This window comes from Herpailurus yagouaroundi, unplaced genomic scaffold (assembly GCF_014898765.1).
Source record: "Herpailurus yagouaroundi ecotype Mexico unplaced genomic scaffold, PumYag 67641, whole genome shotgun sequence".
Taxonomy (NCBI): domain Eukaryota; kingdom Metazoa; phylum Chordata; class Mammalia; order Carnivora; family Felidae; genus Herpailurus; species Herpailurus yagouaroundi.
The window spans coordinates 2,009,078-2,026,766 of NW_024420442.1; the positions used below are offsets into that span (position 1 = coordinate 2,009,078).

The 17,689-nt window shown below is 40.8% G+C and overlaps 1 protein-coding gene across 2 annotated transcripts in view; it reads left to right on the top strand.

The window, feature by feature from the left end:
* WDR44 (WD repeat domain 44) overlaps positions 1–17,689 on the top strand; it is an 81,309-nt gene that overhangs the window by 56,577 nt on the left and 7,043 nt on the right. For both annotated transcript variants that reach the window (XM_040468029.1, XM_040468031.1), the window contains exons 13-14: positions 10,440–10,553; positions 14,379–14,501. In XM_040468029.1, coding sequence (XP_040323963.1) covers positions 10,440–10,553; positions 14,379–14,501 — 237 coding nt within the window. The remainder of the gene's footprint in view (positions 1–10,439; positions 10,554–14,378; positions 14,502–17,689) is intronic.

Genomic DNA, 17,689 nt, shown 5'->3' on the forward strand with positions numbered 1-17,689 from the left:
TTCCCATGAAGTACCTTATCATCTATTAGAAATTGTAGTTCATGAAAGCACTTAATTTAAAATTAAGATATGTTAGAAACAAAAGTTTTTTCTATTAGAATTAGTAAATGAAAATTTGTGATATTTAAAAGTTGTCATACAGTGAATGATACTACTCAAGCTACCAAACTACCAATGTTAACTTAAATAAAACAAAATCCCCTCCCCTCAAATCCATGTTAGAATTAAAAAAAATAATGGATACTGAGTAAGGGGTGATTAAGGAAAGAAAAAAAGATACTAAACTATTTAGATTTTTCTACCTTTTTTGGTTTAATAAATGCTTTATCACACTTTCAGGTACTTTAAAATATCTTGATTTTCATTTGGTCTCAGAGCTGGAAGGTCAAATATAACCAATTTTAAACCTAAAAAGCAGAATGGAAGGATTATTATTCTGAGCTCTTCCCTGTGCTTCGTGTGTATTGATCTACACAGGAATGATACAAACAAAGAACCTAAAATGTCCACCTGCTCAGCAGTATTTTCCTGGGGTCTCATTGGCTCTGTAGTGTTTGACACTATTCCCCACTCTAAACTTACTCTTCTCAGCTTTCTATGGTTCTGTTTTCCCTCGTTCTCTTCCTATATGCATGCTGTCTCTTCCTCTTCCTCCCACTTAAATGTTGCTGTTTCTCAGGGTTGTGTCCTTGGCCATCCTCATTTGACATATTCATTCATTGCCTCCAGTCCTGAACTGGCTTTACCTTCATAATTCCTGTTTCCTTTTCATAGCTGTATGGTTTTTAAACAAGGATGAGATCTTATTGGGCATGCTGCCCTTTTCACATAACAACATATAGAGAATCTTGGGGCGCCTTGGTGGCTCAGTCGGTTAAGCGTCCGACTTCAGCTCAGGTCATGATCTCACGTTGTGAGTTCAAGCCCTGCATCAGGCTCTGTGCTGACAGCTCAGAGCCTGGAGCCTGCTTGGGATTCTGTGTCTCCCTCTCTCTCTGTTCCTCCCCTGCTCGCACTCTGTCTGTGTCTCAAAAATAAAGATTAAAAAAAAACCACAATATATAGAGAATCTCTCCATCAGCATATTCACCACGCACATCAATGAATAGGTCACAAACTGAAGTCCCTCAACAAATGTTCTTTGACTGCTTGTTACGTGTGCCAGATACTGCTAGATTCTGCAAATCCAGTGAGACCTAGTCTTTGGCCTCAAGGGCCATGCCGACTAGTGAAATAGTATATACCCACAGTTCTAGTATTGGATGGGAATACTCTTCAGAGGGTACTACACAAGTATAGGAGGTATCCTTATGAATCAGCGCGTGAGGAAAAGCTTTCTGGAGGCTTTGTGAGTGAGCCAGGAGTTAACTGTGTGAGAGAAGGAAGGAAGGGGTTCATCAGAGCAAATAGCGAGTGCCAAGGCCTGGAGGCCACGACAGCATGGCACGTGAACGGTGCTACCACAATTCCAAGCGGCTACCGCAGAGTGGGCCTGTGTGAGAGTTGGAGGAGAGGCGGGCAGGGTTAGGATTTTACATGACCTTTTGTGTGTTAAGACATTTGGACTTTGTCCTACAGGCTGCTGGGGGAACAGGGGTTTGAAGGATTTCGATCAGGAGCTTAATTAAAATGTTCAGATTTTTGCAGCACCTGGGTGGCTCGGTCAGTTAAGCATCTGACTTCGGCTCAGGTCAAGATCTCACAACTCATGAGTTCAAGCCCCACATCGGGCTCTGTGCCGACAGCTCAGAACCTGGAGCCTGCTTCACATTCCGTGTCTCCCCTCTCTCTGCCCCTCCCCCGTGCTCACTCGCTCGCTCTCTGTCTCTCAAAAATAAACACTGAAAAATTTTTTTTAATGTTCAGATTTTTGTTTCAGAAAGAGCATTCTGGTAGCGCTGGAAAGGATTGATTAGATCGGGGCTCCAGGCCAGAGACAGGGAGACCACCTAAGAGGTTACCAACCCAGGAGAGAAACAGTACTTCGATTATGAAGCAGTGGGTCTAGAAACCGTAAAGATGAGCTGAATTTCAGAGATGTGAAAGAAGTCGGACCTCTGGCACTAGGTGACCGACTAGGTGGGGAGGCAGATGGTAGCCGAGGATGAGTGTCAGCTGTCTGGATTGGATAACTGGCTAGGTGTTGAATGGTCACTTATGGAAATATTTGTATTACCTACCCACAACCCTGCCTCTCTCTTTTGAGCTGCCTTTTTTTTTTTTTTTTTCAGTTTTTCATCTTTTTTTTTTTCTTTTTAAGTTTATTTATTTATTTTTGAGAGAGAGAGAGCAAGCAGGGTAGGGACAGAGAGAAAGAATCCCAAGCAGGCTCTGCACTGTCAGCACTGAGCCCAACATGGGGCTCGAACCCACGAACTGTGAGATCATGACCTGAGTCAAAATCAGACAGTTAACCAACTGAGCCACGCAGGTGCCCTTTGTGAGCCTTCTTTAATGGCATTACCATCCATAAGTTCCTTTTCTAACTCAGAAAATACTCCATTACTTATTTTTTTCCTTACCCACATATGAAAGTAGTTATAAATTTCTATCCACTCTTCCTCCACCTACAAATGCCCATGGAATCCGTCCCCTCGTTCCCCGTTGTCAGTCACGTTATCTAGGTCCTGAATACACATTTAAATGTTTGCTGTAGCCTCCTAATTGCTTTTCTGGTCTGTACCCAGTTCATTTTCTCTGCTGTCCCCAGCTTTTTGTCAAAATAATAGATCTGATGCCATTTTGTGGTTTAAAATCTTCCAGTGGCTCCTTGTCACCTGCAGGATAAGGTCCTTCCTGATCTTGCCTCATCTTACCTTTTTTTTTTTTTTTTAATTTTTTTTTCAACGTTTTTTATTTATTTTTGGGACAGAGAGAGACAGAGCATGAACGGGGGAGGGGCAGAGAGAGAGGGAGACACAGAATCGGAAACAGGCTCCAGGCTCCGAGCCATCAGCCCAGAGCCCGACATGGGGCTCGAACCCACGGACCGCGAGATTGTGACCTGACTGAAGTCGGACGCTTAACCGACTGTGCCACCCAGGCGCCCCTTTTCTTACCTTTTTAACTCCGCTCTAATTCCCTGGTGCCTATGTATCCTACTTGCCATACCGAACGTAGGTCTGTCCTTACCCTACGGTATCTGTCACTCCCGTGCCTTCGTCTTTGGTGTCTGCTTTGCCGGCAGCGCCCTCCCTGCCCTCTTTCCTCATGGGGCTGAGCCCGGCTCATCCTTCGGGATTCAGTTCACACACACACACAAGGATTCAGTTCAAATCTCTTATCTTCTTCTCTTATTATCTTCCTTGAATCAAGCAGGCAAAATTGTCCCTGATTTGTGTTCTGACAGAACATTACAGGTCCTTTGACACTGTTATTACTTACCAGTTTGTCTCACTGGTTAGACTCTAGGCTGATTTAAGGCAAAAAAGTGTACTTCCCAGATTTTATTGTCCTTGGAACCTGACCTGGTGCCTTACTGTGGTGGGCCCGAATCGGTGTTGGATTCCTGCTTCTGTGCTTCGTTCCTGTCCTCCTTTATCTGGATGCCTGCGGTGCTCCCTTCTTTCTATTCAAAGCTTGCCCAGTCTTCAAGGCCTACTTCTTTCATGAAGCTTTCCCTGACTAATGTAGCGGTACAAATTTTAACCACTTTGCTTTAGGGAAAAGGGTTTGCTTTTATTAGTTTAATTCCCCATAAGGTTTCCAGACATCGACGACCACTAAAAACGGGAACTATTTGCACCATCTTGTGTTATGCTTATTTCAACAACCCTACCGACAGACTTCCTTAACTATGTCCATCCACCGCACCCCATCCCCCAAAAGACCTAAGTAACTCCCAATCTTGTTTGAAAACAGTCCTTTTAAATAAGGAGTGTAGTATTTCTTTGACACCAAAGTAGTGACCCCTGGAGTACTGTGCTTTTTTCCTGTGGTAGTGGAGTAGCATTTGTATCTGTTGTCTTCAGGAAAAGATTGGTGCTCCTTCACTTTGGTCATTCTATTTGGAGACCGTTAGAAGGATCCTCTACTTCACATGCCTTTGGAGTGTGGTATCTGCTATTATCTTTGAACGTAGCGTTAGCTGCAGTGAGGGGCAATATACACGGCGTAGCTTATTCATTTATTTATTTTCCTGATGTGTGTGTTCTTTCCTCTTTTCTCATGATAGTGATATATTTATTTTTCCACCTGCATCCTCATTTTCGTTAGCATTCATGTAAAATAGAATACCTAAAAGTACCTATTGTACAGTTGGGCATACAGACCAGCACACCCAAGATCACGGACCTGCTCATTGGTCATGCCATGCCTGGAATTCTGCCTCTTATGCTCTCCATTCCTGTTGGTTTTCAAAAGTAGCTCAGTTGAAGTAAGGAAGAAAGGAAGAAGGCATGCCTCGTTTGCTCCATTATGCTAGAGATTTTGTACAATTTCTCCTTGACACTAGGTGTTGTAACTATGCAGTTTACCTAGAAATTGGTGCTTTTCTTGGGTTAAATCTATGTTTGGTGTGCTTGATTAGTGGAACATTAGTATGGGTGTTCTAGCATTTAACTGCTGCTTTGAATTTTTCAGAGATTGTAGGGGAGGAAAAAATTCGCTCTACTCTCTGAGGTTCTGCAGCCAGGATTTTGCAGCTAGGATCCGTGAATAACCTGACAAAAGACAGATTCGTAGGAGAAACAGTTTATTATACATGCATATGGAGGCCCTCATAGAAGAATAGTGAATACCTAAAGAAGCAATTAGACCCAGGGGCTCATACATCATTTTGACAAAAGCAGTAAGTTTGTGGAGAAGTGACAACACAAAGGAGGTGAGGGGTTGGGCTTTAGGTATAGTAAATTGTGACCAAGTAAAAATCTTGGGGGAAACTAATGGAAGATGAAGATTATTTAGTACTGTCTCCAGAGGTAAGCTTTATTCTCCCATTCCTGGCAAAGAAGAGGTGAAGGGGAGATACCTTCACAAAGAGAATTTCATGCTCTGCTTTCAGGTAGAAGCGGGGAGAGCAGATATCTTTTCTTGTGTCTGTTTCTTTTCAGTTGCCTTCAGCTCAAAATAATCTTTATGCAAAGGGAATATTTGGGAATATTTGAGGTCACACAATCTGATCTCCTTCAAGATTATTTGGACATAAAACTTGGATTAAGGGGGGGGTGAGAGGTAATTTTTGTGAAATTGTACTTGTATAGCATTTTATTAAAAATATGCATTGGTTTAGCTTTGGTTCAGTCAACAACAATTATTACCTTTCTACAGTGTGTTAGGCACTGAAAATATAAAGGAGCCATGGACAGTTCCTGTCAAGGAGCTCTGTGTGGCAAAAAACCGGTATCAATGGTGATAATATATGTCCAAAGCAGAATTAAGTATCATTTTCCCTAGATAGCCCCTCCTTTGATAGTGTACTTGATGTCAGTTAATTAACACCCCCGTATCTTCCCCGAGTTAGAAACTGTGTTCACTGTTTAGTCTTCTCTCCCTTCAACGTTTGCTCATTCATCAAATCCTGCCCACTTGATCTCAGAAATGTCTTTGGAATCTGGCCATTCCTTTCATTTCCACTGTTATAATCTGGGCCTTTATCTCTTACTTGGACCATGATAGTTATTCTCCCAGATTCCAGTCTTTCATCCTCATTGCTAACAGAATTACTTTCCTATAAAACACATCTGATCATGTTCCTTTCCTGTTTAAGTACTGCTTTTAGTTCTCTCTTTTTTTTTTCCTACAGATTTAAGTCCAAATTCCTTAGCTTGGCTCAGTCTTTCAGAGATCAGCCTGACCTCAGCTGTCATTGTTATTTTTCACCCTTCCCTCTCGCAAACCTTATGTTCTGAACTCACTCGGTTGTGCATTGTTGCCCCAACAAAAATGTCAAACCCTTTGTTGATTGCATATATTTACTATTCGCCTTTGCCTGGCCAATTCGTTTAAGAGTCAAGTCTCCTCGCTTGAGCATTTCTTGCTTTGCCCAGTGCATAATTATTCATATACTCCCTCACTGTCCTCATGATACTTTGCTCATATTTCTTTTAAAGGCACTCACTATATAATACATCAATTTATGTAACAACAGCTAACATTTTATGAGCCCTTATTCTGTGCCATGTACTTTGCTAAGTGCAGTTGATATCTTATCTCGTTTAACCTCACAATAGCCCTGGTACTGTTGTGACGTACTGTTAAGAGTCCTGTTTTACAGATGAGGAAGGCTGAGAGATGTTAAGCAACTCACTGGTTTCACACAGTTGGTATATCGCGTCAGAATTAGAACCCATCTCTGACCTGTCTTGGGAAAAACTTTTGCTGTTAACCATTATGCTCCACTGATTGTCATTGTAAGGTCTAGCACTGTGTCTTCATTTAGTCCATAAATATTTATTGAGGGCTTACTATGTATTAATCAGTGTTGTAGGAAATCGAGGATATATAGTAGTGAGCAAAAGAGACAAAAATATCTTTTGTGAAGCTTAAATTTTAGTGGTGGGAGACAGAGAAACAAAATACATAGTTTTGTGATTATTAGAAAGTGGTAAGTTTCATAGATGAAAATAAAGCAGATAAAGTGAGGTAACAGGGAATAAATAAGGTGGGTGAGCAAAGCTTCACCCAGAGGTGGTCATTTGAGCAGAATCTGAAAGAAGTGAGGGGGTGATCATGTGGCTGTCTTGCATTCCAGGTAGAGGGAATGGCAAATGAGCTCTGGTGTGTTCCAGAAACAGCATTGTTGGGGGGATGGGGGAATGGGTGAAATAGGTGATGGGGATAAAGGAGTGCACTTGTTGTGATGAGCACCGAGTGATGTATGGAACTGTTGAATTATTGTACACCTGAAACTAATATAACACGGTATGTTAACTAACTGGAATTAAAATAAAAACTTAAAAAGCCAAAAAAAAAAACAAAAAAAAACACATCAAGAGCATTGAGGCCTGAGTAGCCAGAGCTAGTGAGCGAGGGGGGGAAGGTAGTAGAAAATGAAGTCACAGGGATGCCTGGGTGGCTCAGTTGGTTGAGCAGCTGACTTCAGCTCAGGTCATGATCTCGAGCTTGGTGAGTTCGAGCCCCGCATCGCACTCTGTGCTGACAGCTCAGAGCCTGGAGTCTGCTTTGGATTCTGTGTCTCCCTCTCTCTCTGCCCCTCCCCAGCTCACATTCTGTCTCTCTATCTCTCTCAAAAATAGACATTAAAAAATGTATTTTTTAATTAAAAGAAAAGAAAAAATGAAGTCACAAGAGGTGTGGAGGGGCAGTCGATTTGCAAGCCAATGCAAAGACTGTGCCTTTTACTCTGAGAAAGATGGAAGCCAGTGAAGGGTCTTTGAACAGAGAATATGACATAATCTGATATATTGTAAAAGGTTCCTTGTGGCTTTTAAATACTGAGACTAGATTATAAGAAGGTAAGAAGTGTCTTATTTTGTTATCTCAGATAATTAACACAGTTATCTGGTATATAGTCAATGTAATAAATATCAAAAGGCTTACAAGTTTTCACAGCAGTTCAGCTTTAAAATGACATTTTTAGATAACCAGGATATTTGAATATGGATTAGACATTAGATGATACGAATGATATTTTTTAGGTGTGATAATGGCATGGTAGTTATATTTAAAAGAGCGCTTATTAGTTGGAAATACATAAAGCCCCTGAGCATTTACTGGTAACAACAGTGTTTAGGTCTTGCTTTAAGTGTTCCAGCAAAAATAAACAAAACTTAAAAGTGGGAGAGTGCTAAAACAACATGAGTAAGATACTGATAATCATTAAAGCAGGTGATGTATGTATGGGTTTGTTATACCATTTATTACATTATTCTGTTTCAGTGTATGTTTGAAATGGCCATAATAAAGTTTTATATATGTTTATATGGAGATATAAATATATGGTGATTTAGAGGATCTAAATCTCTCTCTAGGTGTAGATATCTATAGAGATATATACATATAGATAAAATACATTTTACTTGGTGATTCTACCATTAATAATTCTACCTTTAAAAACCTATCAGAAAGAAATCACCAGATAGGGGTACGTGGCTGACTTAGTCGGTAGAACATATGACTCTTGATCTGGGGGTTGTGAGTTCAAGCCCCACATTAGGTGTAGAGATTACTTAAAAATAAAATCTTTGGGAAAAAATGCTAAATTATTACTAGTAGTCATCTCTAGGTGGTAGGATTTTAGGTCATTTTTATTTGATTCCTTATACTTCTCTGTATTTCTAAAATTTTCTTTAGTAAATAGGCCTGCTTTTATTAAAACAAATAACAGAAGATGCTGTTAAAGTCTCAGGTTTAAACCTTTTGACCATAATACCTTTTGTATTGAGATAAATAATAAAATCGGGGTAAAGGTTTATGTTCCAGGATGTTCACTGAATTGCCGTTTATGCTAGCAAAAAGTCGGAGATGTCTAAATGACCAACAAGTCGGAGCGTGATTAAATTATGGCACATGCATTTGCAGCTAGTAAATGTTTTCAGAGAGTGAAATACCTAGGATGCTCGTGGTATAATAAAAAGACAGTGAATCTTGTGCACAGTGATTTCAGTGAATGTTTTTTTACAACGGAACGATGAAGGCAATCAAAATGTTAGCAGATTGTTTTAATTTTAGTTTCTCTACTTCCCGTGCTTTCTCAGCAGTCTCTATTGGGCATGTATTTACAGTCAGAGAATTTATTTAAGTCATTTGGAAAGACATAAAGAATATAAGGAGAAGAAACGGGACATTTGAGGAGAAAAATAAGATCTGGAATCACTGCTAGAGGAATTCTGCCGAGAAGTTCCTGAAATGGAAGTGATTCTTAAGCAGAATGCTGAATTTTATGCAAGAGGGCAGGCCTGTTGGGTGTTCTGTATTCGAGGCGCGCTCACTAGGCTGGCAGCACAGTTCGAGGGCGCGGCTGGAGTCCTGCAGGAGTGGGAGTGCCTGGCGGAAGGTCAGGGCACGGGTTGCGGCCGCTCTGCCTGCACAGAGGATAGGAGGAGGTTTTTATTATACACCGAAAAGTTCTAGACACACAGTAGCAGTAGTTTTTATCTGTTCTCATGGCCACCGTCCTAATTTAAGCCCTCATTGTGTTAGGTACACTTTACCGACGGCCCTTCCTGCCTCCGCTCTTTCTCCATGCTGTTACCTTCTTGCCCAGCTTCCTCTTTCTGAAGCGCCAGTCACCTCGTGTGATTTTTTTTCTTTTCAGAAACCTGTGCTGGCCCTCCCCATCGCCTTAGAATGTTTGCACTTTTAAGCCGCAAATCCGAGGCTCTTTACAGTCTGTTCCCAGAGTACCCGTCCGCTCTAATCCCACGCCGTGTCTGCACACACTCTTCCTCCGTCCCCGTCATCCCGCCCCCTTCCGTAAATACGCACAGCTTATCGCTAAGAGCCCCATGTTTTGGCTCAGGCTACATTCTCTACAACATTTGAGGGGCGATCTCTGAACTTATAGTTGTATTTCTGCTTTGGTTCTGCTGTTTACAGGTGGCTGTGTGTCCTCTAATATGTTATCCTGACCTCTCTGAGCCTCAGGTTTTTTTCTTAATTTCTTCATCTTCATAATGTTAATATACCTCCTTGACAGAGTCATTAGGATTCATTCAGGTAATGAATACAAAAGCATGTTGTAAACTAAATGCGTGGCACACATGTATGGCATTATTTTCTACCTACCTCTGTCAGGATGCTTTTGACTTCAAATAACAGAAATCCAACTGAAAATGGCTTAAACAATGAGGAAGCAAGTCTGGAGGTAAGGCGGTTCCAGGGTTGGTTAATTGCACAGCTCAGTAATGTCGTCAGGGTTCTACCATCCTCCTGCTTTGCTCTTGGTCTGCCTTTCTTGGGTCTGTTCCCCTCATGGTGGTAAGATGGCAACTACAGTCTCAGGTGTCACACAGACAGCAGTGTTCAGAGGCACGAGCGTCCCTTTAGTGTGGCCCTTTTTAAGAGTGAGGACATCTTTGTAGAAACGTCCCCCTATCTTCCCCTCACTCCCCTCAGTAAACTTGCCCTCCTGCCTAATTGACAAAAATGGTAGCACGTGCCCATGCCCATGCCCAAACCAGTCTTCACTGGGAAAGGGAATGAGCTCATCGTGATTAGCTCAGACCAAGCATGATTCACACCCTGGGGCTGGCTCCCACCTCTCCTGAGGGAACAGATGCTCAGAAAAGGACAAGGCAGGGGCTCTGTTAGGGAGGGAAAGATGGTGACAGCACAGTGTCTTCAGGGACGATCCTGTTTCATTAGGACACGGAGGCGAATAAGCGATCAGTAGGAGGTTCATCGTAAAGGGGAGTTTGTTTTCGGTAGATCGAGATTTCAGTCAGGCAGCATACAGAATGCCGAGAGAACGGATGGGATGGGACGAGTACGAAGCCTTTGTTTCTCCACTTTTAACATTTGTCTTTGTGTCTAAATAGGTGTGCGGTGGAGCCGACGAAGACCCTGATGATAAAAATGCACCATTTCGGCAGCGGCCGTTTTGCAAATACAAAGGACACACTGCTGATCTCCTTGATCTTTCATGGTCCAAAGTAAGAAATTCTTAGTCGAAGTGTGTATGAATTCTATGTAACTATGACTTTAGGATAAAAACAAATGTTTTATCTGTACGATTGTCACACTGTCGAGTGATTGTATTTACTTCCTGGAAGTTATCGATTAAAAGAGGAGAAACATCAAAAAAAAAAAAAAAAAAAGAGAAAGAAAGAAACATCACCTTAGGCAAATAAGAAAATGTTTATATTAACAGTTTCTGTCTGGATCTGTCTACATACTTGTACTTTTTGCTTCTTTTACAAAGTAATTTTGCAAAGTATTCTCTGCAAAATGGATACGACTTTCGACTTTCGCTGCAAAGGTGAAGTCCGATTTATCTAATCAGGACTGCTTTGGCTAATCTGCTATATTTGTTAAATCATTAAGTTTGCAAATATATGAATCTTTGATAAGGCATCGTTTTATGTTTTCTTTTTTCCTTAGAGCAAAATTATTTCAGAAGTAGAGAGCCTATTTTGCCACAGAACAAATATCTGAGCAGTTTTGCAAAAATTTAAAGATACTTCAAATTTTATTGAACATGTTTAAAGCATGAAACAGTGTTTTGGATTTTTGCGTAATACCTTACCTTTCCTTCGTATTAAAATTTGTCAGTAATCAGGATCTAAAATATATTTAGAATGGGGGGGGGAGTAATATTGAAAAGCCTTAAACTGAGAGAAGTCAACGGAGTAAACGGAATACTATTAGAGATACCAGTGTTGCCCATATATTTTCACTGTGTCAGGAGAACCTCACGTACCACAAAGTTACTGCTGGTTTCCTCAGGCGAGTCAGGCTTTCTCAGAGCTCCAGCTTTGAATCACTCCATTTCTGAATTGCTACTGCTGCCATGCTTGTTTACATGTTCTGGATGCTTTTCAAAAACCATCTGTCATAATGTCTTTCTCTAACTCGGAAGAAGCTTAGACCTCACCTGGTAGTCTGGTTTTAAACTGAGCCCCGATTGTGTCTTTATATTCCTCCCCAACCCTGTGTGAAATCTGAGTTGTCAGAGATGGAAATCTAAAGTGTCCTTAATCTGATAATCATATTCATCTGGGATAAGAAGTACAAAGCACATAATTGGGAACCTTGCACTCCTTTTATTTTCTTAAAGCAACCCAATATTTTGTATGGGGTGTAATGCTGACTGGAAGAAATTGGATCTCCATTGACCACTTACCCGTCAGGGTTCTCCAGAGTCACACACCCAAGAGAACATATATGCATAAGGAGATTTATTTTAGGGAATTGGATCGCTCAGTTGTGGGTGTAGCCAAGTTGAAATCTGTAGGGCAGTCTGGCAGGCTAGAAATTCAGCAGGAGTCACTCTGGGATCATAAGGCAGAATTTCTTCTCCAGGAAACTTTTTTGTTCTTAAGGCCTTCATCTGTCTGTCTGGATGTTCTTCTCTTTAACTTTCTTTTTTACCTGTTTACTCATGCACATTTCTAGGTATTATTCACAACAGGATTGTAAGACATTCCAGAGTAGGGACCAGATTTTATTTTACTGTTGTTTCTCTTCAGGATCTAGCGTAATCAGTATTTATAGTGGGTTTTCTACGTGTTGAAGACTTACTTTGTCCCAGGTAATGAGAATTACCTTGTTAATTCTTACAGTAACCTGTGAGGTAGATGGTATTTCATTTTGCTTAAAAAAATTTTTTTTCACGTTTATTTTTGAGAGAGAGAGAGAGAGACAGAGTGTGAGTGAGGGAGGGGCAGAAAGAGGGAGACACAGAATCCGAAGCAGGCTCCAAGCTCTGAGCTATCAGCACAGAACCCAACGCAGGGCTCGAACTCACGGACTGTGAGATCATGACCTGAGCTGAAGTCAGACGCTTAACTGACTGAGCCACCCAGGTGCCCCTATGGTACTTCATTTTGTAGTTGAGGCTGGGTCTCTGACCTATCTGACACCACAAAACTAGTTATAGGTAGAACTTAGGTTTGAATCTAATTTCTTTGACTTCTGAAGATCATGAAATTCAAGAAAATTATTTAATTTCACTTATTTAGTAAGTATTTACTGAACAGAACTTGGCATAGTGAAACACGTCTTAGCATGTCTCTAGTGTCTTCACTTTTAGGGATGTTTTCATATTTCTTTCATATGCTTAAAGCAATGGACTATTGCAAGAATCGAATAAAATCAACTTAATGAGCAAACCATAGATTTAGGGAATTTTTTTTTTAATATTTCATTTATTCTTGAGAGAGAGAGCACGAGCAGGGGAGGGGCACAATCTGAAGCAGGCTCCAGGCTCCGAGCTGTCAGCACAGAGCCCGACGCAGGGCTCAAACCCAAGAACCGTGAGATCATGACCAAGCCAAAGTCGGACACTTTACCGACTGAGCCACCCAGGTGCCCCAGGGCTTTTTTTTGAAGTTTATTTATTTATTTTGAGAGAGAGAGAGAACATGCATGAACAGCAGAGGGGCAGAGAGAGAGGGAGAGAGAGAATCCTAAGCAGGCTCTGCACTGTCAGCATGGAGCTTGATGCGGGACTCGAACTTTTAAGAACCAGGAGATCATGACCTGAAACAAAATAGACGCTTACCCAACTGGCACCCCTCAAAGTTCAGTTTTTTAATTGTACGTTTCATGATCTATTTAAAAACAGGCATACCACACAAAGTGTACACTTTTAAAACTAGCCCCAAATAGCATTTATTTATCATTGCAGTACCTATCTAAATCAGTATTTGCACTTAGTCTTCTTACATTCAGAGATTAAAGATTGCTTATTACTTTTAGTAGATGACAAAGCATCTTGTGGCTTTTTGTTTAAACATGTGTTCTACTTAAGCACTCTGCAGAAGAGTGTAGTGGTTAGAGTCTGGACCTAAGGGCAGACTACGTAGGTTTAAATTTCAGTTTTGCCACCAATGAGCTATGTAGTCTTCAACAAATTATTTAGCATCTGTGCCTCAGTGTTCTCATTTGTAAAAGGGGATAATCATATACCTACCTCATAATATAGTGTTAAGAACAGTCTTTAGCACATTGCAAGTATTCAATAAATGTCATCATTACTTTGGTTTGTTTAGCACCTTTAGGCATACCAAAGAATAGTGTCTCATTTGGGCTTCCTCGTTCAGTATAACTCATAGTTCTCTCCTTAAATAGATTATGTTGAAAACTTAAAGAATTTCTGCCAGCTGAAGCATTTGATAGATAAATGTTTGGTTCCTGGGTGATGGGGCCATCACAATGCCTAAAGCAGTTACACTACCCTCTTTTACCTTTGAAAATTCTATGATCTATTCTGAGACGTTTGACGATTTCTCTTCTCTCATTTTCTTGCCTGTGGTGTGACAGGTGCACAGTAATTTTTCATTTGCATGCTGCATTATAGGGTAATCTTTTTGAAGGCATTTTAAGTGACAATTAGGGAATTCTGGGGAGTTAAAATTCGCCAGCGTCGCCAATGTCAGGGTAACTGAACTGAAGTGACAATCAAATGAATAGATGCCTTGTATTCATAGCTAAGTTTCCGTATATGAGGACTATAATAAGTAAGATACACCTTAGTCCTCTCTTAGTGCCTAGCAGGTTTTTTTTTACCTAGATCATAAGATTCTAATTTCAGAACAGGTAATACAGAAAAGTCTTAGAATCGAAAGAATACGGTATTTAACTGGGAAAAAATGGGATCTTCCAAATGAAATGGGTAATCTTTTTGTTCTTTCTGATGCTAGATATAGCAATAACAAAACTATTGAGATACATAAAACCAAAAGCTTGCTTTTATTAGTGTGTACGTGGTATTTTTTCATAGGGTGATAAAATGATCAATGTCAATTTCTCAATAGAACTACTTCCTGCTTTCTTCTTCGATGGATAAAACAGTCAGGTTATGGCACATTTCCAGAAGAGAATGCCTTTGCTGTTTTCAACATATAGATTTTGTCACTGCCATAGCTTTCCATCCAAGAGTAAGTAATTGTTTATGTATTTTTTTTGTGGTTGTACTATAAGGAAGGTGAGGGAACCTGGCTTCTCTGGAGGACAGTTGGACTACAGGAAAAAAAAAAATTATTAACAGCCGCATAGTTAAGGACAACTTAATTTAGTGTTTCATTTTGTTTAAAAAGGAAATATTTTGTTAATCTGTATTAGAAGAACTGGAAGTGTTATGGTCCAACTATAAGAATGAAAAGTCATCCCAAATCTTTAATAAGACATGCAGGGCATAAATAAAGAACTAAAGTATCCTATTAAAGGTGAGAGAGATTAGAGACGGAGGAAGAAGAGGAGACAGCAGGTGAATAAATAAGAGGGAAGTATATAGGCAAGAATAGTGGGAGGGGTAGGGTGGGAAGAGACAAAGAGGAAAAGGTTGAAAGAGGCAAAGACCAAAATTCATTATAAGATATACTGAATTCCTGTGTAATGTCTGGAAATACAGTGTGTGTGTGTTTGCAGGAGGGGTTTGTGTGTTTTTTTGTTTTGTTTTTTATTTTTTTAGTAAGCTCTACGCCCAATGTGGGGCTTGAACTCACCACCCTGAGATCAAGAGTCACATTACTCTACCGACTGAGCCAGCCAGGCTCCCTGGAAATATTGTTAATCTTTTTCTTAATTTATTTTTAAATTTCTTTTTTTAACATTTATTTATTTTTGAGAGACAGAGCAGGAGCAGGGGAGGGGCAGAGAGAGAGGGAGACACAGACGCTGAAGCAGGCTCCAGGCTCTGAGCCATCAGCACAGAGCCCAGTGTGGGGCTTGGACTCACAAACCATGAGACCGTGGCCTGAGCCGAAGTCGGACGCTCAACCGACTGAGCCACCCAGGAGCCCCTGGAAATACTATTAATCTTGAGATCCATCCTTATTCATTTTCAGTGTAGAAAATCCCTATCTTTCCTCTGAAAAGGAAGTATTTCGTACGATTTCAACCAAAGGAGGAAAATTCATCATGGAATTGCTGACCTATCTTATGTTTTTGTAGGATAGAGCCACCAAAAGAGTAAGGCTTTAATTACGTTTTGCTCTTTGCAACTAGAAGCACAAGAGGAGTCCTGTGTGGTGTCAGTCCATTAGCTAGATCGAACGAAATGGAGGCCTTGAGCTGACCTGACTTGCCCTCCCCTACGTGAATGTGTGAATCAACATTTCTATTCGCGTCCTCATCTCTGTATGTTTAACACCCGTTGTCATTTTAATGCAACGTTTCGGTTATATTCACATTTCTTCCCCTTTTTTCCCAGATTAGGAGAGGACTTTTTTTCTTCCTCAGTATAATTTCCCTCCCTGGGCAGGTTTATGATATGAAGACAGTAATAATTTTGAACCCTTAGAAGACTTTGGTTAAGACCTTTGGCAAATTAAAAATATTGCATCTGTGTTGATACCTTATCCGTTTTGACCATCAAGCTTTTTGAGGCTTCTTTCAGAATAACACCCCCATCCTGTCATCCAAGGGTGCAACAAAAGAATGGCTTTATTCCTGTCCACAACTGTGAGCAAAATCCTTCCCTCACCTCTATTTTAACTATAATGTGTCAGGATGGAAAGAGAGAGGTATTGGGTGATGATGGTTATCTATGTAGTACTTTTTATTAAGGTTCCTCTCTAGCCAGTAGTTTTTCTATTCTTTTATTGGGTTTCTATTTTGGAAACTAAAAAGCCCTAATTCTAAAAATCTACAGATCTGAAGGATTTTTAAGAGGGGCTAGGGAAGGATGGTGTGGTGTTGACATTTTCTTAGGAAATGTGACTCTCTTATGTAATGTTACCTGGAAGGAGGGTAGCAGAATTACAAAAGAAATAGTAAAATGAAGATAACACATGCACACACATGTACACACACACACACATATATGCATGTATGTAAATAAAATTCTGAATTATAAGACCAAGATGAAGTATTTTTACTTGTTCTGCTCTTCTACTGGTAGACATTGAGCAGAGCCTACTCTACCATAGCCATAAAGGTGTCCAATCTGCGTAGATTGTTCTTGACAGGCCCTGGGGTGGGTAAGAATAATAGCCTTGAGCAGAGAAGGGAATGTTTCTTGTTTTGGCATCCCAATTATTTTACTCTTAATTCTTATGTTATCAAAAATTAGACCAGTTTAGTTTAGTGGTAGGCCTGGTTTAGTTTAGAGCAGGGTTTCTCACCCTCGGCACTGTTGACATTCTGGGCTGGATAATTCTTTGTTGTAGACGGAAGAAAGTCCTGTGCGTCGCAGAATGTTTAACCTCTACCCAGTAGATGCCAGTAGCCCCCCACCCCCAAGACATTGCTTGTTGTCCCCTGTGGAGCCAAAGTGCCCCCTGTTGAGAACCCCTGCTTTGAGACTGAGAATTTGAATACTGAAGTGATTTCCTACTGACACCCTGTCAAAGTTCCCACATAAATAACTGGTTCTGTGGGCTAACCGGCATTACTCTTCTATCCAAGTATTTACATGTATCCCAGAGGGAGGAGGAGGATGTGAACAAACGTATCATTACAGGATAGTTTTTACCCAGGCCTGCTCCTTGAAGTTCCTACCTGACTCCCTCCCAACCACCACCCCCCACCAGGAAAGTCCCTGGTTAAATAAATTGGAGCACACTACATACTTTATCCCTCCTTTGGAGACTGAGAACGCATGTTAACTGAGAATCCTCTTTAACTTTCTGGAACCCAGAATGTCTCAAACTTACTTGAACCATTCTCCTACACAATATACACTCTAAACACATTATCCATTAACATCCATACCTTGGGAAAAGCAGTTTGAGGATATGATAAAGCAATTAGGAAGTCCTATTTCCAAAGCGAATACTGAAGTTTCTAATTGGTTTTTTTTTTTTTTTAATTTTTTAATGTCTATTCATTTTGACAGAGAGAGTGAGACAGAGTGTGAGCAGGGGAAGGGCAGAGAGAGAGGGAGACACAGAATCCGAAGCAGGCTCCAGGCTCTGAGCCATCAGCCCAGAGCCCGATGTGGGGCTCCAACTCACGAACCGCGAGATCATGACCCGAGCTGAAGTTGGACGCTTAACCGACTGAGCCACCCAGGCGCCCCTCTAATTGTTATTCTTAGTGAATAAAATAACGTTTGCTTGAGGGCTCCTGGCTGTCTCAGTCGGTGGACTGTATGACTTTTTTTTTTTTTTTTTACTCTCGGTTA